The sequence below is a fragment of the Hypomesus nipponensis genome, chromosome 16 (genome assembly GCF_054491055.1).
Source record: "Hypomesus nipponensis isolate SF chromosome 16, ASM5449105v1, whole genome shotgun sequence".
Lineage (NCBI taxonomy): Eukaryota > Metazoa > Chordata > Actinopteri > Osmeriformes > Osmeridae > Hypomesus > Hypomesus nipponensis.
In genome coordinates, this window is record NC_140376.1 from 9,190,225 (window position 1) to 9,214,935 (window position 24,711).

General features: G+C 46.6%; 1 protein-coding gene across 4 annotated transcripts in view; it reads left to right on the plus strand.

The window, feature by feature from the left end:
- Positions 1-438: 438 nt before the first annotated feature.
- Positions 439-24,711, plus strand: part of ephb3b (eph receptor B3b) — a 52,504-nt gene continuing 28,231 nt past the window's right edge. For all 4 annotated transcript variants that reach the window (XM_084675539.1, XM_084675541.1, XM_084675540.1 and 1 more), the window contains exon 1: positions 439-1,100. In XM_084675539.1, coding sequence (XP_084531665.1) covers positions 1,037-1,100 — 64 coding nt within the window. In that variant the 5' untranslated portion in view covers positions 439-1,036. The remainder of the gene's footprint in view (positions 1,101-24,711) is intronic.

Consider the following 24,711-nt stretch of genomic DNA (forward strand, 5'->3'; position numbering starts at 1 on the left):
CATAAAACAATTAACTTAACAAAGAAGGGAAAACTGCACCATACTCACAAAATGTCTACGACGGAGCTTTAACACTTGTGCAATAGCTATCCTTAAAACTCCTGAAATAGGAAACGGCAAAGCATAGAAATCAGTGAAATGTTTCAAACATATTTACAAAACTGATCATAAACTTCGTCTTTTAGTTCAGAAATGTCTGTGGCGCATCCCGCAGGGGGGCGCTATGCCCCCATTGAAACGGCCGTGTCTAGCCCGGGCTGGGAATCCCGATAAAGGCTGTGGCCCTGGAGCAGCGGCTTTCCAAGCTAGTTGCGGGGGTGTGACCGTATGAAAGAGTGACAGCTGCTTTAACCATAACCCCTCCTCCTGTGCCCCGCGTCTCTCGTTCACTCTTCCCTTGTTCCTGCACAACCGTTCGTCATTCCATTGCACACACCGAGCGGAGCATAAGCTTTCCACAGACACGCCGATAATTCGCTCAGGGACCTACAATATATAAACCAAGGCGACTTTTTCGGGAAGTACACTTTATCATGTTTGTATGTACGCGTGAACATGCATAACTGGACAACATTATGGTTATGACAGAAGAAGTGCGGGGAATCCATACATCTTGACTACAGAAAAAGTATTTGGACCATTCCCAACGAACTCAGTGAAACGGACCTATATTTCCATTTCGTTTGTACACGAATTCTTACTGGAGATATGCTTTAAACGGTTGCCTACAGCTGAACAATTTGTCTTCGGGTTGATTTGGCAAATGCGAGGTACAGACTGACTGGAGGATTTGTGCAAGTTCGCTGTTCTCCGGCACGGAAATTATTGAACAAGCAGAGAAGCCTCAACCTGCGCTATCGTCCTTCAGACCTCCACATATTACCGTTTTCGCTGCTGTTTTATGGAGGTAACTCTGGGTTTTGGGGCTTGACGCAGCTGGGACTGGGTGCGTGGAGCGTCGGAACACTTCGGATTGTATTCCCCCCTCCATCCCTCTCTCCCGTGGGTCTAGTTTCATGTCCGTGCTGAGTGCATTATGACAATGGATTACTTTCTGGTTCTGTGCAGCCTTATGCTGCCGATGGTGTCGGCCGTTGAAGGTAAGCCACATTTCTACTTACATTTTTGATCGTAGTTTATTTAGCGTTTTTTTGAATTTGGTGCTGTTCCCCAGCCTCATATGGTTGCGTAGTTCGAGATCATTATGCTCTGTTAAGGTCAGTCAACACTGCGCGTAATTTGGAGTAGACCTGTCTGTTTGAATAACATCTAAATTGGTCACAGCCCGTGAAACGTGTATCCGCTAAATTCTACAATAAGGCATTTTCAACGAATACTTAACACATTTCAAACCTCAATTCATTCTCATATTTCAAACATATAGGACGAGTAGGCTAATCGTATAGCTTTGCGCAGAAGTCCATGCCAAAGGTCCTCAATACGCATTTATACGTTTGTTATGCATATGCGTACTAGTCATTGGCCAATCGATGTGTATTCTTATATTTAAGATCGTTCCTTCTCCCTTGTTGGCTGCATTTTCATTATTGCCTTAAGGAAATTAGCGCAACACTGTATCTCAACAGGGAGTCTGAGCTTTACGTAGATTGCAGCTCCGCTGGTCTCCCAGGCAGCGCGAGCGAAGCCCCAGACTCAACTACAGTACTTTCTCTTAAGTCAGCTGCTCGCCTTTTTCGGGTTTCGCAAAAGTATAGAATGAAGTTGACAAATGGTCCAGCTATTGTCGCCGTTCTAATTCAATAAATAATAATGTAATACCGGATAGACACTTTTGATACAGGCTATGCTCTACCCGAATCATTTAATGGGTTTCATTATTCACAAATTGGTCTCCTTATTATTCACAAACAAATTAATTTCAACGTAGGCAACTGTTAATTATTTTTTAACTTTTTTTTGTATGCTGTAGGACTATATACAAACCCTGGCGCAACGGCGAAGCAAGTTGTCACTGTTTATTTGAAAGATTGTAACGTGAAAATAGGCTTTAAAAGCTGGATGTAATTAATTATATATATATATATATTTTTTTTTTTTTTACATAATAACTGTGATATTTCACACTTTCTTGTGAATTACATTGTTTCAATGTTTTGTGTTTACTGAAGAACTTGAATTTTAACATGTGGCTTAATCCTCTGCTTGTAGCCTATATATCATAATACAAGCTTCTCGGTTGGCTTGTGTTGCAGTTACCACTAGAAGTAGGACAGTGTGCCACTGTTTCAACGCGCTCTCTCCTAGAGCTTTTTTTCACTTGTTTTGCATGTTGTTTAACATTTTTGTTAACTTAAATTACACAGATATTTAGGATGTTTCAATTCGATTCAACTTGATAGCATACTATTCAACGGGTCTTGCTTGGTAGCAGTGTAATTATTCAGATACGAACAAAAGACTAACTTATTTCACTTCTAAGATTAAAATGTTTTCATATAGGCCTAGTTGTATAGTGTTTCTCTGCTTGTTAAAGACCCTTGGCATAGCGGTGAAGAATAAAGCACGACTCCAACCGAGGGTCAAAATAATGTAAAGCTTATCTGATAAGCTTTGTTATTTCATCGGTGTTTGCTATCAGTTCTCCTGATAAAGCTCATGTCATTGACGCAGTATCTTATGTAGTGTAGCCTATGTCCTGTAAAATAACTTGTTCACATAACATGAAACACATTTAGTTATGGAAAAGGTCTGCCTCAGTGTAGACGAGTAATTATTCAGAGACGTTAAAGTTGAGATCTCGGGCCCAGCGTAGAACTTTGTGTTACAGCTTTTGGCTTAAGTTGAATGTATTTCGTTCTAACAATCTATTCCCAACGTAAGTGATATCATAAATTTCCTTGCTGGCCTGGTTGAAGCTAAGCTTTTAATATGGCTAGGTGATTTATGACACGCCTCGGAGACTTCTCAGAGAGATACTACAGTTTATGGTGATGTGGGCAAAGGCAAAGCGCCCACCCGGGGAACAATACACGGCCATAAGGTCCGAGCAAGGGCCGTTACTAACAGTTTAATGCTATTCTTTCCCCCACAGTACTCTTTCGAAAAATTTGATCTGTTAACAATAATTGCACGGTTTGGACACACAAGAATATGAAATCCTTATGTATGTAGTTTTGATAGGCCCTAGACTAGGCCTAAGTATCCACGTTCATGATTCCATGGAATGTTACATTATTCATGGCACATGAACCATTCCTGATGAGACTAGCCTACTGGATACCCTTCAGGGCTATTTGGGTGGCCTAATTTTTGAAATAATGAATGTTTGAATGTCATAGCGTACTTGTGATGAGGAATTGGAGAAACCTGTTTGGTTGTTATAAAACGTGATGGTGCAAACATGCAAACTGTCATGATGTTCCAGGGAAAAGCTATGGACACAGTAGCCCCGTCTATTTGGTCAAATATTGCAGTTTGGTAGTTTGGATATAATATGGTAATAGCAATAATAAGCTAATGAACGCAATATTTGATTATTAAAAGAATACACTTTCATGCAACTGGACGCGTGTCCATTCACCGTTGCATCTTTTTAGGGCCTTATAGAGCTACTAAATAGTTATTGTCTCGGACATTGTGTAAAAAAACGTAGATTCGGTCAACTGCATTTCAGTGTTGGCCTATAGGCGACAAGGATAAGTTCATCTTTCTGCATAGTAAATTTTGTTTATGATTGACGCTGGTCTGTTTGAAGTGCGCAGAACACACAACACTATTTGACCTCTTAGGCCTAAAACAGCAGCAAAACACTACTTGGGTGTTTATTGTCAAATATCAAATATCCCATTACAAGGCCTATTTCTAAAATATAGGGCTTAATTATGCAGTCATATGGGTCAGCGGAAAGAGCATCACATGATATCAGCTGTTTACATGCACTGCTTTGTGGGAATATTCTGATTATTTCTTGCAAAACTGATGACTACCGGTCTTGTATATTCTGAGTTCCAAACCAATCAGTTTGTCTGCGCTTTGCTATTTGTGGGCTATTTGTCGTCTTGAGAGTCTAGGCACAATTCATGGGTCTGAAGCAGTTTATGTTTTTACTGCAAGCGAGTTAACGTCTTGGTGGGCCTGTTCCCGTCCCTGTTTTTCAGTTGGCGAATAGCCTATCACGGTTTCTCACTCTGTCATTCTCTCCTTTTTTTCGCTCTCATCATCATATGGTCTTCTTTGGGAAAGCAGCGGGGGCCATTTTGTCCGGCAGTATTGGCGCTGTGTTGCATAAGGCCATGGTGTCAGTGTAGTAGGATAACCCTGTGTATACAAAAAGGCCCGTTGCAGAATTGACAGAGATTTCACTGTGTACCATTAGGTCTATAGGTTACCGGTCTCTAGTTTACTGACCACGTGGTTCAAGCCGTCAACGGAGTAACTATTTTGCATTTCTTTCCAAGGCAAATGCTTTCACTCACATCGGAGATAATGGTCTATATTCAATGGACAAAAGAAACTATTAGATCCGAGGTTAACTTCAACAGGAAAACCCTATTTAAGAGCTGAGTCAAAACTGGGTGGCAAAGAGGCGTATCCCCGATTTTGCTAAATAGAAGAATTCATTGAAGCCAGAAAAGAAAAAAAAAGAGAACTTCCGCCACCTTTAGCCTTGTGATAGGCCGACAACAGAATAATTAGCCTATTAAAGGAGATGATACTCGATTTTATTTCGATTTTGATTATTTTGATAAAATCCAAAGACACAAAATAAAGTGACACTGAAATACAATAATAACAAACGATAAAACGTTAAACCCGAAGTTAGGCGTTGGGTAGTGTCATCTGCACTTTTCCATTGCATGACAATTAAAACACAGACTACGAGCAAAGAAGTTCTATACAAGTAAAACACAACTTACGACAGTTCTTGCATTCTCAAACTATTTTAGTATCAGTTATTTATCGCTCCTATATTATGAAAACTCCTCCATAGTATCGGAATCGATATGGCGCACCTAATAGATGACTGGAAACTGTTCTGTTTAAGTCCATTCCACTAGAGCAAAATGTCTGCTTGTGACTTGGGACCAGTCCCTGTAGCGAAACAATCTATTAGCCTACTAAGGCTTTATTGCAGCCGATCAGAGAATGAAACGCTAAAGTGCTGCAATTACCAATTCATATGGAAATGTATTAATGGTGGGTTAGAAGAAAATAGTCTGGTGGAAGGGCCTATCAAACTGCCACGTAGGAGCATGTTGTCTGCGGTACACTCACTGGCTTTACGATCTGCGACTGAAATAGGAAATTATCAACTAATTGCACCTCAAGTACATTACGAATTTACCATTTTAATGTTTTGTTTGACATTGATTCATTTTGTATCTGTTCAAGACCAACTACAAAATCCATACACTATTTTGTGTAGACCTACAGCTTTCAGTCTGTGCACACACATCCAAATCCTAAAGGTTAATGATCCCGCAAATTATCGTATTGTGAGAATTTTATTACTAGTACTAACATTAATTATCCAAAGAGCATGAAACAATAATACTACTTAATAATAATAATAATAACAATAATAATAATAATAATAATAATAATAATGATAATAATAATACATATATAGCCTACATTTATTTTATGCAGGAAATATGTTGTAATTATATGCAGCGACTTTAATAACAAGGATTATGCTAGGAATGCTTGGATCTTAAATTAAACTAGACCCTATTAAGATAAAATTAATTAATCATGAGCTATTGAATATTATTGCAAAAGAACATGCAATTTATACATAAACATATATCTTGTTAAAAGAAAGAAATACATTTTATTTTTTCTTCCCCCCCCGAATCAGTATAGGGCCCCAGCCGGTTGAAAGGTCACATGCTAAGGAGAGGCTATGTTGAGCAGATGTACAGTGTCTTTGGTTCAGATTGGCGTAAGGAGCTCAGAGGGGAGGTGGGGGTTGGTGGGTGGGAGGGAGGGATGCAGTTGGAAGGTTGATGGGGGTGGGAGGGTTGGAACAGGGGGAGTTCTGAGTGGAGCTGACAGGCTTATAGATGCTATGGGACTGTGGAGCACTCATGTGCAGTTTGCTGGTACGACTCGCGTAAAGCAGCGAGCTCTCTGCTCCTCCTGAGAAAACGTCTGTCACACACACACACCAAAACATGTTGAGGATGAGACTTAGCTGACCTGCTCACATAGGTATGTGCAGTACTGAAGTTGTGAATGTGTTTTCTTCTTCTTTCCAGAACGTTCTAAACAACAGCAGAGCTGGATGCAAGCTTTGTGACTGTGAAATAAATAGATGGCTAATGGACACAGGAGTGCTTTGGACTCCAACAAGAATGGCTAAAGTCTGTGTTTAGCAAGTCTGTGTGTGTTCCTTCAGGCAATCCCCCCTTGTCCTCAGCGCTGTCCTCCTGGCAGCTAATGGAAGGTCTTGTAGAATAGCAGGTCTTTGACACCCGCTCGAGAGAACGCCAAAGGAGGGAGGTGAATGTGTCTGGGCCTGCCCACTGCCAAATCCCCATTGGTCCTGTCTACGGGCAGCCAAGCAGAACCATGGGGAGGGAGGTAGAGAGAGAATGAGAGGGATTGAAAGAAAGAGAGACAGAGAGACAGAGAGACAGACAGAGAGAGAGAGAGAGAGAGAGAGAGAGAGAGAGAGAGAGAGAGAGAGAGAGAGAGAGAGAGAGTGAGAGAGACGTTTGGGCTTGCTTTCCGTCTAGAGGGAGACAGCGAGATGGGTGGCGCTGCTTTTTCGGGCCCGTCTGCGTAACCCTTGCCAACCACCTTGGACGACAGAGACGGTGTAAGCCACCCAAACAGTCACCAGCAACTAAACTACAGGCGCTGGTAGTTTTACAGTGGTACCAGGCAAAGTGAATTCCTGTCACCTCTTTTGTTTAAGATAGAATAACTGGTCTGGTTTGGAATTTTTGAATTCACTTTTAAAACATACAGCTTCCACACTGCACGTCAAAGTCATTGTGTGTGTGTGTGTCTGTGTGTGTGTGTTTAAGCATAGGTGGGTGTGCTGCTCGCACTTGGCCAAGAATGACGTGTTTTAATTTGTTGTCGTCCCACTCAACTGTATTAATTGGCTGCATTGCTTGACATAATATTTATAGCCATCAGCTTGTTAATGGACCCTTCTACTGCGGATGTCCATAAAGCAGTTGAAATGACCATTTGCCCACAAAGACCGGTTCATAACTGCTGGGGCCCACTGAGCCCTTCACCGACAGTGACCGACTCACTTTGACTTTTGTGTAAGGGTCAAAACAAGCCCTCTTGACTAATTCAGGCCGATTACTCACAGACAATAGCCGTCTCAACACAATCAAGCCCTCGGGGTTATCCTTTCCAGGGCCTAATAAAAATAAGCCGAAAAGGGAAGCCAATGTGTGTTTAACAGGAAACACACACTAGTCTGCCACTCCTGCTCGTTGACATACATAAACAGTCACGCAAGGGCACCAACTGAAGCAGAAATGCGCTTTGGGCCTTGCCAGCAGTCTCACGGCCAATGTGCTATTCACATGTAGGGTCTGGTGCGCTCCTGGGAGATGACTAACGTATTTTATGGGTATGCCACGTCTATTACACGGCTTGGGGAGAGTTTCTCGGGAGCGTGGGCGAAGGGGAGGCTGGGGCAAGCGCCTTGTGGGCTTCTCCCCACATGCCGGTTTGATCCGTTTACAGGCTCGGCAATGTTTTCTATTTTTCTATAAAAACATTTTTTACGAGGTATAGGCTCTTGAAACAAATTTTGTCGATGGAGCAGAATAGGATCTTTGATATTCGTCAGTAAATATTCTGTCAGAGCGAATGGTCATTTAGACTAGTGTGCCTGAAGGACAGTCAAATGGCCACTACCGGGTTTTAGCTTTCCGAAGTCTTGTTGTTTGAAAGATAGAAGGGAAGAAATGTCTGACTATTGGGACTTGAATTTGTAGGTAAATGCTTAGCTCTGGGCACTTGGCTGTTCCAGGAGATGGCTTGTAAGGCTGGCCAAACAACTTTTGCTATTTTTCAAATTGCTGTCGTGAAGAGGACGAGGTGTGATAGGGGGCCTTGAAGGGAACTTCAGAAGTCATAGTTAAGGTGCCAGGTGTGAACGTCCACTTTGATTATGGACAGTGTGAAGTGAGGTGACGGTGTATGAGTGTGTGTGTATTCATGGCGTGGGAGTAGAGTTACTTTGGCTACTAAAACACTCTCTCTTGCCATACTCCTTGTCTCTCTTTCAATCTCTCTCTCTCTCTCTCTCTCTCTCTCTCTCTCTCTCTCTCTCTCTCTCTCTCTCTCTCTCTCTCACTCTCTCTCTCTCTTTCTCTCCTGTGTTAAAACACCCTCCACCTGCATTTAATCTACACTTCAAACAGCAAAGTGCCAAAGAAAAGGCTTCCCTCCACAGCGCAAATTTTTTTCTTCCCTTTTTGTCTTCTGCTGAACGGGAGCAGACTCAAACCGTGCCCCTCACCCCCCTCACCCCTCCCCGCCACTCCTGGACTGAATTTACCCACAATGACTTAAACTGTGTTTCTCTCTCTTTCATTCTTTTTTCCACTAAGGGAGGCGGCATGTAAAGAATGTGCAACAGTTCGGTGGCAATAGCAACAATCATGCGACCTTTTGCCGTGTCATTTGCATAATCCCCATGGTTCCGTGCTGGGGTCTCCTGCAGTCGATGCCAGCTGTGGATAGCATTTCTCTAACCTTTGCTAAGTATGAAAGTAAAGTCACAACACCACACAAAATACGAGCATTAAAAGCATGCTTGAGACAATGAGAGGAGTACAAATGACCAACCGGTGTCTTTGTGTCTTCTTTATGACCAAACCTTTGTTCACCACAGCAAATGTCCTGGTGTCAGACTAAAGTGTTAGGTCGTTTTTTTTTTACCACTGAGTTGTCTTGACTTCCAATTTGGCGAGACAGGGTTCCAGAGGAGCTGGTGTGTTTGGTGTGTTGTTTTTGTGTGTCTGGCTGTCTTTGTGGATGTGTGTGTGTGTGTGTGTGTAGAAGGAGGGGGAATGTTAAAGCCCTCCAGGGCAGTACCAAGTTCACCCTCCACAGTGAGTGACTGTAGTGGGAGACTGTTTTCAAATGCTCAACTCTGCCATGCGCTTTCACTTTGGGGAAGGAGATGAATGAGATGCTTCACGCAATCCAAGGCAATAGGCATGATAAATGAATCTGAAACAACTCGTATTCCTTAACTTATCTCCCTTAAGGCCCTTAAGACGGCTTGTATTCCTTATTTATTTATAAGTCTCTTGTTGGATTTGCTATCCGGAACAGCCAGTAATCATGCAGTGAATGAATGATCTACCAGCTGCCCTGTGTTTATTTACTTGTATAAGAAAATCTATCATAGGCCCGAGCCTTAAGAGCAGGGATTTGATTTTGGACGTGTCACGACAGGAAGTCATAAAAGATTGTGTGTGAAGTCGAGAGCGGGGAGTAACTAATTGCAACGAGGGACTTGAAAAAGGCCGGACAAATGTGTTGACCCCCTCCCTCTGTGCTCAGTGAGGCTGCAAACAGCTTCTCTTTCCCCTCTCACACCCTTAAGACCCCCCACTACACCCCCTATGTCCTACACACATACACACATGCGTACAAATACACACACACACACACACACACATATGCCTCCTCCTCCTACTTGGCAAGGGTCAAAGCCCAGATCTCATCCCCGATTCCTAATGAATCAATCAGATGGATCCATTCATTTTGGCCTGTCAGGGCCCATCGATCAGCTGCTCTCTCTACCCTCGTGGGGGAGTGGAGGAGGGGGGATGTGAGGCACCGACGAGAAGCACGCAGACAGTTCAAAGACTCCTCATTACTCCTCCTCGTAAGATGAATATGGTGTTTTCATACCACATCAGAGGCTGGGGAAACAGACAGAGAGAGAGCGAGAGTGAGTGAGAAAGAGCAAAAGCGAGGGGCATAGAGAGAGAGAGAGAGCGCGAGAGACGGACACGTTTCTCATCAGAGGACACACGGAGCTAGCATGTACTACCCCGCCACACCCTACCACATCTTGCCCTGCCCGCAACCAGCCTTCCACCCACAGGCATGGAGGTTGTAGATAACAAGTGACCGGGTTGTGAGGGGTTGATCACCCCCAGAGTTGGTCTTTTCTCCAGGCATTATCTGCTCCCCCTCCCCTTCCCTGGTTTTAGCCAGTGCCAGGGAAAGATGTGTGATTGTGTGGGTCAGTTCTCCGCTGCGCTCCAGTTCCCCACTGAGCCTCAGTCTGAGGGCTTATCAGTTATTGAAGCCCCCCGGAACCTGAACCAGCAGAGAGAGGGAGGAGAGAGAGAGAGAGAGAGAGAAAGAGAAAGAGAGAGAGAGAGAGAGAGAGGGGGGGGGGGGGAGAGGGAGAGGGCAATGGGAAGGTGTGTGTATATGTGTGTGCGTGTTTGAGACAGAGAATGAGGGAAGGAGCTCGTTTCCAAAAGCCACTTGGTTTCACTATTGGCCAGCCGGTTCATTTCAAAAGGCGATGAGAGAAATGACAAAGAGGACAGAGTGGGTCATGAGAGATTGGGGGATCTGGGGGAAAATGAGTGAGTTTGGAGGGAGGGTGGGTGTGGGGAGGTGGGACCGGCAGAAGAGATTGATTTTTGCCCTTCTTTCTTGGACGGTTGCCACGTATCTATCCTCAACATCTCCTGATTGACTAGCTTCATCTAGAGATGCCTGAGAAGAAGAAATGTCCATTATTCTCTCTGTCTCTCTATATGTCTCTTTTTCTCTCTTTATCTCTTTCTTTCTCTTTCTCTCTCTTTCTCTCTGTCTCTCTCTCTAACACACACACACACACAGCTCTCAGATGAAACGGCTGGGCTCTGATGCAGACTGGAAGGAATCTGGCAGGGATTTTAATAAATCTGACAAGCAACCAGGTGCCGATCAATGACAACACTATGCCACAATTTCAACACAACATATCTCTGAGATGTCAGGGTGAATGAAAACAAGAGAGAACAAGGAGAAAGAGAAGTAGTAGGCGTAAATAGTTATCTAATGCAATTATGAAGTTAAATTGTCACTTTATGTATATGTTTCATACTTTTTTATGATTTCAACCATGGATCATAAAATAACTGTCAGACCTCATCAAGATTCCTGTTGGCAAAATAAGCAGAGAGAGAACATATACCTGGAAAACAATGTTTACCTTCTAATATAACCTAGGCCAGTTATAGCCTAGGTTATATCGTCCAATAAATTGTAAGGTGGTTTCCTTCAAGGGAACGTAGAACTGCAGCCCTTCCGCCGCAATTTAGCGAGTAAACATGACACTACAGGCTTGTCTGTGGGCAGCCACGAGGTCCTGAGAGAGGAGAAGGGCAGGGCAGACAGCTTGGCGCTGTGGTTTGCCAAAGAGGAAGAACCCTAAGGTCCACCGATTCCCATCCAAACAGGTGGGCTTTGAACTACCCAACGCAGACAAAGCCTCCCTTTCTGTCCTCTGTTTACTTTCCCTTGTTTCACCTCCCTGTCACTCTCTCGCTCTCCTTCCCACCCTCTCGTTTCCCCATTGCCGTCCTCCACTCTTTCCTCCGGGCCCCTTCTCCCCCTTCTCCCCCGTCTTTCCCCTCGCTGATCTTCTTCAATCCACTATCGCACGATACGGCCTTATCTGAGGTACAGTAGAGGTCCTAATTGTGGTATTATTTTCCCCTGCCCTCTTATCTGCCCTGCCGATATCAACCTCCTGGCAGTGGTTGGCAGGCAGCTGGGAGACAGGGCTATTTAATGCCGCCAGACCCCTTGTTGTGTCCATCCATTGATAAGGGCTGACTGTCACAAGACTTTCCCTATTGTGTGGGGACTTGAGAGGAGTCTGTGGCGGTTCGGCGCGCAAGGTGAGACCGGTCCCCCCGCCCTCCACTACGACATTGTTTTCCCGTCAAGGCTAACTGACGCTCCTGTATGTAAAATAAGCAGGGTTCAAGAGCTGACACCTACATGACAGGTTTGACACGAGCTCCTGTTTCATCTTCTCAGCGCTTACCAGTAACACCTGGTTCCTGGATGGTTTGTCAGTTCTGACGATACAGAAACGACGAGTACAAAAGGGAAAAAAAAATGGGGGAACGTACGATGACTTTGGTTGGACCGTAACTGAATATGTTGCTTTAGGTGGTGCAGGGTGTCTCTGGGCGAGGCATGGGAGGTGTTTGGGGCCCCAGACACACGAGACGTGTGAAAACAATTGGCCGGGACATGAAAGCACGTGGAAGCAACACAGAGGGGTCAAATGACCCCCGGACAGATGGAGACGGTGTCAGAATGAGGGGGTCGATGTTTACGCCGATGGTGTCAAAAGCGGGATTCTAAAACATGACCCCCCCGAAGCTACTTTGGCCCTTCTGCGAGTCCCCAGGGCACCTATGGCTAAAAGGGTGGTGATGATTAGAGATTCAATTTGGCTATCCATCAATCAATGATGGTCAGGCGGGATTGGGAGGTAACTGTTGATAGCCCCCAACCTAAAAATGGGACTGGGGGGGGAGGGGTCTCTAGAGACTGACACATTTTTCCGCTTTGTTAATTAAGCGACCGAGCCGCCTCGACACTTACTTATTCATGAATCTTTGCTTCGATCGGTAAGGTAGAGACCACTTGGTCCCCCTAATTAGTCCATTAGTAATGGCTGTGCACTTAGGGCGATCCATACGCTATAACTGTTGACTGCCAACCACATGCTATCTTCTGCAAACGAAACCATAATCCTTTTCTGACCTTGACTCTACACTCTCAGCTCCTCGTCTGGGGTTATGTTGGAGCGTTTCAGCATGAAAGTCCTCTCATGGGATGCCCACCACTCAATTTCCATCTGTTTCACCATCTTGATTGAAGTTCGAGACATCTAAGAGATCTTCCGACTTGGTACAGCCACAGATTTGTGGAAATTAAATTTAAGAATACGATTGAAATGAAATAATAAGACCCTCTTCCGGTTGGTGAAGTATTTACATCTTCCTTGAGGCCAAAACGGTTAATGAGTAATCTGCCATCATTTAAAATAGACACTGTTTTTGAGAGGAAATATCTGTGAAATATCGCCTTCCAAGCTTACAACCGACATAGATCCAGTCTTGTCGGTTCTGTTTCACCCGTGCATGAATGTCAATACTTCAGCACTGCCCAGAAACATACTGACCCTGGCCATTTGGTTGGGTGAAGTCACTTTGCAGGGACAGCGAGTCTGTCCACCATGGCCTTGTGTGGTGTGGTTTGGGAAGCCATAAACACAGGTCCTGAGTCAGATTTACTGCCCCGGCACTTTGGGCCTCATTAGTTTTCTGGCCTCTCCAGCTAGTTTGGGGTCAGGACCTATGACGAATCAAGCGGTTCCACACCCTGTGGTCTGGAGAGAATCTTCTCATCCTAACCCCACCTAACTCACACTACCAGTAGATAGAAAGTAGAAGTGGATTTTTACACGACTTAAAACTATAGTTTTAACCATAGTTTTAAGTGGTGTGTTGCAGTAAATCCATAGGTCCTGTTGCCTGGTAAATATTGAATCCAAGATGTATTATGGATTCCTCGCTGAGAGAAAAGTAGCCCGGCATTTTCTGTGTATATTTGTGTGGCTGTAGACTTGCTGATCCATGAACCCATGTGCCATTAATGATGAGGTTAGGTATAAACATGGGACTGTTGTATATTAACTTTTTACCTTTGCCAGACCGGGTGACTGGAATTATGTGAAGACAGAGGCCAGAATGTGGAGAGTTCATATATAGCTCCGGCGATGAGATCAAACTGACTGACAAGAACAAGGGGTGTGGTCAAGAAGGCTATAATCATGTATGTCACTGCCAAACCAGATTCCAGGTGTGTGTGTGTGTACATGTATGTGTGTGGTTGTGGGTGTGTTTCTGTTTGCGTGCGACGGGCTGGCGCTCGTTGACAGACCGAGAGGGTGGAACAAAAAAAGGTCGGAATTTCAAAGGAGGCAAACGCAAACAGAAACATTCAAGTCTTCTCCGTCGCCACCAGATTCCTCAAAAAACACACTTCCCATCCATCCCACAAACCATTGTCCCTCACGGCTTTTCTATGAGATCATGTTATGTGCACTGTGTCACGGGGTGAACCGCTGTCATATTTTATAACATCAACCAACGTGACTGGGAACCTATTGGGTGATATTGACCCGGCATCATGAACCATGAGCAGTCACAACAACCGGGGATAATGTATAGATCACAGATTGACTGGGTGATGGAAGATGACCGCATCAGCCTGTGACCTCTGTCAGGCCTGTTTCTCTGGCCCTCTAGAAGCTTCTGTCGTTTTGATCTCCATCTCATCCCCCTCTCACTTTTCCTCCAGCCTGGCAGCCTCTACCCTCCTCGCATACTAGCCGCTTGAAGCTGTTTCAGCAGCCCTCTCATGTTGGCCTGGAGGCTAAACACACACACACACACACACGCACACACAGACGTGCATACGACCACAGCTGCAGTGGCACCTCTGTTGGACTGGTGTGGCCAGGTTGAAATCCCCAGACGACCTTCTCTGTCCTGAAACACACACACACACACACGGCTGGCTTTCCACTTAGCTTGTGCCTGCCCAGACTGTGTGTGTGTGTGTGTCTGTGTGTCTGTGTCAGCATATAAATCAATCAAGTCCTGGTGGCCTTGTGGCCCAGGCTTCTGTGGGGGGTATCAGCTTGTCCCTTCCCCCCTAACCGCCAGCTTTAGTTACACATCAATGAAGGATGAATAATATATTAGCCAGCACAGCCTACACACTTGCCCCCCCCCCCACCACCACCACCACCACCACCCCCACCCCTAACAGGAAGGAAGGTAGAAAAGGCAGGAAGGCGAGAGAGAGAGAAAGAGAGAGAGAGTGAGAGAGTGTGTGAGAGAGAGACAGAGAGAGAGAGGGAGGGAGGGAGGTAGGGAGTGGGGGAGAGCGAAGGGAAGGTGTGTGTATGTGTGTTCGTGTTTGAGAGAGATAGAAAGATAGATAGAGAGAGAGAAAGAGAGAGGCAGAGAGAGAAGAGAGAGGAGAGAGAACGCCCACCTCTACGACCTGTGACAGCCAACATCTCACACCTCTCCCTCAGTCCGGTCTATGGCGGGTCCCTTTCTGCGGTAGATTGATGTTCCCATTCAGCGGCTAATGGACACCAGCTTGTGGGCTGGATGAGAGGAGGAGTGGGGCATCAGATCGTCTCCGATGGACTGGATCACACTGTTGGGTGTGAGAATCCTGAGTCACAGGTCAACTGCCACTGACACCCACTGTCTGCAGCCTATCATATGGGGACATGGTCAGGGAGGCAAGAAAAAAAAACGACCACGTGATTGGCCGCTGAGCACAACCGTAAAAGCTAGCTGTGTGGCCAAATGCGACGACATGTAGACTCACGCATGCACACCCGATGATTTCAACAGACAGGGTTAGTCAGAGGAAAGCCCACCCGTTTACTACATGTACAACCTGTGCCAGGCAGATGCTTGCTAGATGGTAAGTGTGTGTCTGAGCTTAAGTACAGAGTGATTTATTCTCTGTCTCGCTGCGGTTCCAAAGGGTCCTCCGTGTGTCAACGCAATGCACAGAGGTCTTTATGTAATTGTAGCGGGCCGCTTAAAGCCCCATGCCATATGGGCTCCCGCCGCCTCGGAAGTCGATCCGTCCATCCGTCAATTCCTTTAATTGCACAGAGGCGCATTTTCGACTGCGCGGCCTTCTGTCGCGCCATGTCTACGCTATAGGTTAAATACATTAATACATGATTAGGGCAGGGAATAGACTGGTCCCAGTCCGGCCCCGTGATGAGATTGTGCTGACTGAGGAACAGGTAACTAGGAGCAGGAACGGACAAGGCGTATTCCTGGCTTCCCCACCAATGTCGTTTGAGGAAGGTCGTGCATACATTTGCTCTGTGGCGTCGGCGTAGGGGTTTTACGCAGAAATCGCTCGTCGCTCTCTTCTCTCTCTCAGGCGTCAGGAAGCTAAAGAGGCGAGGCTCATTTGTAAAAGGTCTAACGAGTCAAGTTATTACTGCAGCCGAGTGTGAGATTAATTAACTGAGTGGCGATTAAGAATGCAGCCGACAAGGATCTGCTGGAAGAGTGTGGCGTGGGATGAGCTAGCGAAGAAAACTCTTGCAGCTCGAAACAAATCGGCATGATTTATTTCGCCAAGTCATTTGGGACGAGGAGATACAAAATCGCCATAAATAATAATGATTCCTCCTCTACTCTCAAAGTTAATGATGCCAAATAGCAAATAAACACATTTATCTGCCAAATCAAAGTCCCGAAATAAATATATATTCGTCTCATGATTAACCCGCAGCTGCTTGTCATCATAGACCATTACAGTTGGTTATGGTGTAAAGCATGAAAAAACGATGTAACCGCTGGTGTCAGGCTCCAGATATTTTCTGGGAGAGGTAGCCGCCAAGGTGTAGCTGTGAAACCTTCCAGAGGGAGAATAGAGATGGGCAAGCCTCCAAAGGACGCACCCCCCTCCACACACACGCACACACCCTCCCAACACGCTCATGCGTACGTACCCTCAGCTCAGGTTAGTTAGCCAGCTAACACACGCCAAGGGAGAACGGGAGGAAGACCCCATGCGTGAAGGAGAGAATCTGTCTCAAAGACAGAGAAGGAGAGGCAGAGATGGAGGGAGAGGGAGATAACGATAGACACGGAAGGACAGGGGGTTAGAGACGGACAGAGAGGAAACAGAGGTCTGGCACCCAGCCTCGTTTTGGATTATCAGCCGTGAGCCTATCTGTAGCATTGCTTTAGGTTGTTTGCATTATAGGCTGTATGCCCAAGTTAGGGTGTGTCAACGTTTCTGATCGTCGTGAGGGTGTGTATGTGTGCGTGTATTTGCATACCCGCATGCATCTACTGTGTGGGTGAATCACCACTACACAAACACACACAGCCACATGCACTCAAAGCTAAAGACCCCCAGATGGCTGCATTCCTGTCAGCTTTGGTTGTTTTGCTGCTGACTTGAATGGTTAATGTGTGGGCAGGTAAACATGAGCAGGCCCTCCATTCCCTTAATGAGCTAACGTGAGAACCGGTAGTATAGCTGAGCCCAGCCAAGCTAGGGTGCCCCAGGCTAACTCGTCACCTGGATCTCCTTAGCTCTGCTTGAGAATAAGGAAGGAGGGGGGGGAAAGGAGTGTAATTACTCATCTATTAAGCTGGGTACAGGTACAAGGGGGACATTCCAGAGAAGTGAACGGTGATGATTGACTTGACAATTATGACTTCATAAATCACCGTCAGTATGATTGGAGATCAACTGTTTCTTTTTGTGTCGTTTTTGCGAGTGTACACTGGTTTGGTCCGGCTTGCTGGCTAGTCGTTTGCTGTTGTTGTTTATATGACTTGAGAAAGACCAAATGGGAGGGAAATTAAAACCGCATAAACCTCAAGGTCCTTTGGCTCTCCCTATGGCATACTTTTAACCATTACAGAGGAATTGAAAGCCACCCTTATGTGGAAAATGTGTCCCACATTAGACCCAAACCACTCCAGACACAGCTGTTTGCGAACGGCAGGCGACCATCTCTAATTAGAACACAATCATGACATGGTATTGTCGAAGTACACTGTAAGATGATCCAATATGGGTTCAGCTGATGACTCAATCAAAGGCTGCGCGTTCAGAATGCAACAGCCGTTAGGGAGGGCGACTCAATAGCTATTCACAACGGAACTGTTAAGCCTTCCTCTTCTGAAGCTGGCCATTCAAACTCACTGCTTTTATTCCCTGCCCAGTTCCAGAGCTTTCTGGGCACGACATCGAGTGAACAAGCAGGATTTTGCATTGTGAGTCAAAAAAGCCTGTATCCCAATTGTCTCCCCCAGTGTGTACGCGTGCGTCCGTGTGTGCGCGCGTATGTTTGCCTGTCAATAAGGGGTTGTACTGTACATGTGCAAGAGTTTTTGACCTTGTGTACTTTGCGTAATTTGGTTCCGTACTTTTTTGGGGGTAAGTTGCTGACACACTAAAGCTGTTTCAATCTTTCCTTCCAAACGATGCAGAAAGTGTCGTTTAGAGTAAATCCAAGGTCTTGCTGTAGAAGGACGCTATGTGTGCGTTGAATGTGTACTTGCAACACAACCACACACACGTACATCATATTGAAACTACAGGCTTCCTCTGTGTTGTATTCATAAACAGACAGCGCTCCCCAAGGACAATGATGCTGCTATCCTATTTTCCTACTGTATTTGGTCAGGGCCCCGGAGCTGTAGCTAGCTTGCTGCCGGAGTGAAGCTATAATGAATGTGTCTCGCTGGTGGCAGAGTGGCAATGCTAACGCTCAGACAGAGAAGGAGGGGAACGGGGGGGAGATGGGGGAAGGGGGAGAAGGGTCCCTGGGTGCTAGTGAGCAACGACAGCTCCCTATTGGTGGGCATGTTAAATACTGACACTCAAGGCCGCCGCGCATGCCAAAGAAAAAAACAGAGGAGAACGGGGAATACGTACGCGGGTGTCTCTCTCTCTCCCTCTCTTCCTCCTTTTTTTCCCCTCCTCTTTCTCTCTTCCTTTTTTTGTCTCTCGACGGGTTGTGTACCGTGTTCTTTGTTGGTCTGTCCCTCCTATTTGCCTCTCTCTCTCTCTCTCTCTCTCTCTCTCGCTCTTGCTCTCTCTCTTTCGCTCTCTCACTTTGTCTTTCTAAAGTTTAAGGTGACTAAACAATATTGGTTTTAGAAGAAATGCCCTACATCTGTGTCTTTTTAGTTTGTTTCTTTTTTTTAATTTCAGACACACCCAAACCTGAATATGCAATTGATTTCTGTCCCTCCTAAATGTCCAGTCCGAGTTACTCTCTGCTATCAGCACTCACTCTTCAAGGCATATTCTTGGCCTCATCTTCCTTCAGTCCTGTTTCGTGTCGTCGTGTGCTAAATATGTCGGGGTTTCTGAGCTCTGACAGTCAACTGTCACGCTGCTAGCCCTGAAGCTAAAATCCGTCCAAGAGAGAGAGGCGCCAGGTGAATTGTGCAAACACGCGCGCACACACTCGCACGCACGCGCACTGTGCCTGAGGGCCCGAGCGAGGCCCCTCATATGTATTCCTGTCCGCACTTTGTCATATGGCTCTTATCAGCCTCGTTAATGGGAGAGCGCCTTACCTCATTAGTTAGATCCATGGAGGATTCATCAGAGAGCATGCAAAGCTGGGGCGAGACAAAGGAACGAATCAAAGAATATCACGACGGCCTTATCTTATCAAATAAAGCACTCCGCCACCACCAATTTCCTCCATTCTCGCCGACGCGTTTAACACGATGTTTCACGTTTTTTGCTCGTAGCCAAAGAAGCTGTTGAAAACGCCTGATAGTGTAAGCAATAGGGTGATGTTTCAAAACGGCTTGCCGGAGGGAGACGGCCTGCGTTATAAATAGGGTGAGTCGACGGTTCGGTCATGACCTGCAAGACGTTGCAGGGCATGTAAACCTGCACCTATTTATTTTCGTTTGTATCACAGGGGACCTTTTTATAGTGGTTTAGTGACGTACGCTTGAGTGTGCGGGTACGTTCCCTTCTCGCCACCGCTGTGAATCAGAGCAGGTCGAGGTTGTGGTTATCCTGTTTGTGTGAGTGTGTCCGTGTATGTATATCCCCCAATGAATCACCAAATCTTGCCTAAGGGTAGTTTGACTTGATACTGAATGAAACAGCCTTACTGACACACTTTCACACACACAGACACACACACATAGATATTTCCATATGCAGATGCTGAATGCAGGATGTGTGTTTGTTACCTGGTTGTTTGCATTTTTTTGTTTGTGGCAGGAGAGTCATTTGTAAACTCCCAATGATGGAATCGAGCTACGTCACAATGCACAAAGACGGCGACGGCTCACATTGAGTTGTAAAGTGTGATTGGTGAATACAAATATTCCTTTGTGGTTGTCGCTATGTAAATATATGCACCGAGTGTGCTTGAGAGAAATTAAGACATAAAAGGAAAAACAAAGCACTGTTCGAAACAGTCTTTTCCGCGGGAGACAGAGAAGTTGATTTCTTCTTGGGGATCACGGGCACGTCTTTCCTCTGGAAAATGTTTGAATTCCAGTACTGTCTGCTTTGACTTTCTTTAAAATCACTCGGAAGGTTTTGTATCATAAATCAGTTGAGGTTTTGAGGATGACTCCATCGTGTCTGTGCAGTGTGCCCGGCAACACAACGTCACCACGGTGAGAGTCTGCTGTGGAAGCCGTAAGTCTTTTCAGACAGGAGCTGAACACTATCATTAAAGCCCTGACACGATGCCATCGATGTCAGCAGTACTGCTCAGGCACGTAAACACGCACGTACATGTTTCCGCAGCCTGAGTCACACACACACACACACTAAGGTCAGGGAGAGGTTGAAGAATGCGGGTAATCCATAAATGTTAACATTACAGACAAAGAACAAGAGACGAGAGTAGCCTAATGGTTTGGGGAAGTGGACAGGTAGCTAGAAGTTCAGAGCGGAGATGATGACTACCCACCCTTGCGATGTCAACTTGAAACAAACTGTGCTGTCCACATCGTGTGCCTCAACTGCTGCTGAACAGGCACCAACACGTCTCAGCGATACGTTGCTGCGATCCAACTCTGGTTCGAGACGCACTATGGCTCCGCGTCGCTTTTCGAGCGATGAATCTCGGAGCCGTCGCCAAAATGTGTCGCGTTGAATTTGGTCACCACGGCTCAGAGTGGATGTACCACGATGAAACACAGACACACACCAACACGTTGGGGACCATATTAGCTTAAGTGCTCCCAGAATGGGTTGTGGGGCCAACTGAAATCTTGATTACCTGTGACAGTCAGAGGCTAAGTGGTCAGTGACACACGGGTCTCATAGCTTCCCCCTGGGGAGTGTGTGTGTGCAGCTGAACCTCAACGCAGTGTGTGTGGTGTGTGTGTGTGTGTGGGGGGGGGGGGGTTCCAGTCACTCAACATGGCTAGACTGTCACACCCTCCCCCCCCCCCCGGATCTGAATACAGCCATGTTCATTGAATGCACTAAACAATGCAGTGAGTCAGGAATGCTGGAACTGTGGAGGGGGACAGCGAGGACGGGACAGGTTGCCGGGGGGGGGGGGGCGGGGAAGGGCGGGGGGGGGGAACAGAATGCACTCTGTTGTAGTTAAACACATGCCATTATCCCCCTTCCTCTTCCTAGGCTCGCAGGCACACCGACACACGGATGAACAGGTGACCCGCGGACGCGCGATCGCACATATTCACGCTGATACACACACACGCACGTCTGCATGTAGTCATACAAGTGGCGTGATGGCACAGTTTTTTTTGGGGGGGGGCATGTCAAAAGACACGCAAACGCGCACACAGGAACACCTGGTTTGCAGACAGCGGCCCCTGAGGGGTACCTGGTGGTTGTCAGATCCTGTCCTCTCTGTAATTACGAGCCTTAGCGTAGAAAGGGTGGGAGGGAAGCAGAGGGAGAGGGGATGTGGGGAGCAAAGGGAGAGAGAGAGGAAAAAAAGAAGGAAGAAGGAACAGACCAAAAGAGAGCCACTCTGCTGGCAACACAAGAACGACCACAGGCTGCATGCGTCTTGAAAGACACACTTAAAACCACACCCACCACTCTTTCTCTCTCTCACACACACACACGCTCGCATTGTTTAGACGCAGGAGATTTGGCTCTGTCAACTTATCCCTCCTTTTTTCTTTTTTTTTCAACCCTAACCCTAGGGTGATCGAAGCTCTGTTTTTTTAATCGCCTTCTCCTGTTTCCATCCCGCTCATTCTTCACTTAGACACTCGCCATTTCCTAAAAGTGATCAACCCCATCCGAACCCTTTCCCCTCATCCGTCCCTTTCGAGAACGTATCTTCCCCGCCACGTTACGACCCATCCAACCCCCCTTCCCATTGATGCGCAACCTCAAAAGGTCTCTACGCCCTGTTTAATAAACACTCCCTTTATTCCGGAAAAAGGCCCGTACGAAACAAAGTGAGCCTGGTTCAGCGCAGCGACACTGAGGCCGACCCCCGCGAACCGCCATTCACGGAGGAATCCTTTTGACGCGGGGAGGCAAAAAGGAGGGCAGCGACAACAGCCAGCCCCAAAGACCGTGTTCATTAGCGAGTCGACCGAGAGAGCGACGGCGAGTTGGGGAGGGCTCATTTACCGAGGACTGACAGTGGACCCCTGTTAGTATACAGAGGCCAGGGCCCGGTGACAGCCATTGTTGGGTGAGTGACAGCAAGTGGCGGGATGAAGAGGGTCGGAGGTGGTGTCTTGGAGGGGAGATGGGAGAGGGGGATGTCTTGGTGGTAGGGGTGGAGGGTGTGGGAAGGAGGGCGGGGGGGCGTCCTTTTCAGGGAATTCCTCAGAGGAACCACCACTATCGAGCTACACGGGCTACCGTCGACCAATTACCGGGAGAGATGCAAGAAAGGAGTGGGGGGGGGACCAAAAATTGAAGGGCTTCTCCTAATCATGGCACTCTAGCGAGGTACAAAGAAAAGAGGCTGGCTGCCCCCCATTTGAATTTGAAAAGAATTTCTCCTTCTCCTCCCTCTCCCCATCTCCCTCTCTCTCTCTCTCTCTCTCTCTCTCTTTCTCTCTCTCTCTCTCTCTCTCGTCTTTCTTGCCCCATGCCTCTCCTTCTCTCGGGGGGGGGGGTTCACAAAAGGCTAGCGACAAAAGTAGCCACAAAGCAATCAGGCTAATAGCGCTAATAAGTCGAACACACGGTCCTCACTTTCACTGTTGACACATTTCACTGTTTTGTGGCTAAACACGGCTCAAGTGTTTGGCCAGGGCGTGGGTTCGCTCTCTAAGAGAGGGGAGACCGGGGAACTGCGTTGCCATGCTCCTCTCTGTGTCTACGGTACCAGGGAACAAAGCGACGGAGAGAAGAGGAAAATAATTAACTGGAGCGAGGGGGGGGGGGGGGACTGAAGAAAGAAATTAAGCAGCTGCATGGTTCGCCAGTTTTTCCAAACGCGAAACCTCACGTTTTCAAAACTGTTGATGTTTAATAGTGAGGTGTTCGGAATCCTTCTTAAAGGTCAAGGAGGACATTCGGTCATCCTAACAGCAGCAGATACCGAGTGTCATTCTCTGATTTCTTGAAAAGTATGATAGTTACGTACATCAGGTCAGGCGAGTCTGTCTTCTGTGATTCGTTCAGTGTTTGTTTCTTTTCGCTCTGTCTGTGTCCCTCGGGGTCAAACATTAGTAGACGTGTACACACTGAAGGCACAAAGTAGCCATTGTGAAATCGTCGTATACTCCTCTCACCTGTCTGGTCGCAGTTAGCCTGTGAAACCAGCACACATTCCTTTGTGTCAATAATGCTGCTTCCAACCCCCACTGCCCTTTCTTCTCTTTTTAAGAAGTCTGGATGTTGGAACAAAGACATATTTTTAAAGGCTTGTAACCCTAGGCACTTTGCGTGTGTGTTGTGTGTTGCGTGTGTGAGTGCATGCAATAGGGACGGGTGTTTCATCGGTCTCCCCTGTTATTAGTCCTGCTCTGTCATTAGGGGATTAGTGTGTATGGGCCGGCCTTGTCTCAGGATGTGCGAGTGTGTGTGTGTGTGTGTGTTTCTGTGCATGTGTGTTTGTCGTTTCCCTATGTGAGATGTGTGTCTCCTGTCGTGGACTGACCTGAAACCTAGCTTTCGACCGCTCACATCTCTAATGTGCGAGTGGGACTGCAGTCAGTGATTTATGCCCACGTCATTGCTTTGTGTGTCTCCTTCGCATGCACTGTTTAGAGTACTTTACCCGATGATGCATCTGACCGACATCATGAAAACATTTGACTCTGGCAGTGCCAAGAGTTCGTCAAACATTGAGTCACTAATCTCCCGTCTTTTCTGCAAGAGGCTGAAAAGCATTACCTCTGCCCGGAATAGACATCCATCAAGACACAGTTTGAAAACAGGTAAAGCTTAGCTTCTTTGTGAGAGGATAGGTCAGAGGGACCGAGAGAAAGAGAGAGACAGAGAAAGAAAGAAAGACGGAGAGACAGACAGGAAGAATGAGGGACAGAGAGAGGAAGAGAGAACCAGATAAAGAGAGAAATCGAGAGAGAGAGAGATAAAGAGAGAGAGTGAGAGAGAGATAGAGAGAGAGAGTGAGCCAGGGAGAGAGACAGAGAGAGAGAGACAGAGAGAGACAGAGAGAGAGAGACAGATAGAGAGAGCCAGAGAGATCGAGAGAGAGAGAGAGAGAGAGAGAGAGAGAGAGAGGGAGAGAGAGAGAGCCAGAGAGAGAGAGAGAGAGAGCCAGAGAGATCGAGAGAGAGAGAGAGAGAGAGAGAGAGAGAGAGAGAGAGAGAGAGAGAGAAAGAAAGAGACAGATAGAAAGAGCCAGAGAGAGAGAGACAGAGAGAGAGAGCCAGAGAAAGGGAGAGAGAGATTAAAAAGCACTGCTGCCTCTGTGTGCTCTCTTCAAGGGCCACCACCCATGATGTGCTGTACATTTGCATGTCAGTTTTTTTCGGCTGCGCCACAGCCAACTGATCCAGCTTCTCTCTGCCATGGTTCCCTCCCCCCCCCCCCCCCTTCTCTCTGCTCCATTTTAAGTCCTCAATCCTTTCCATCCTCGGTCCTTCTGTTATGTTTTGTTTGGCTTCTTTGTGGTATCCTGCAGCAGACGTTCTCAAAGAGGACGCTAAAATGGAGGTAAAGGAGAAACGGTGGAGATGCCAGAAAAGAGGC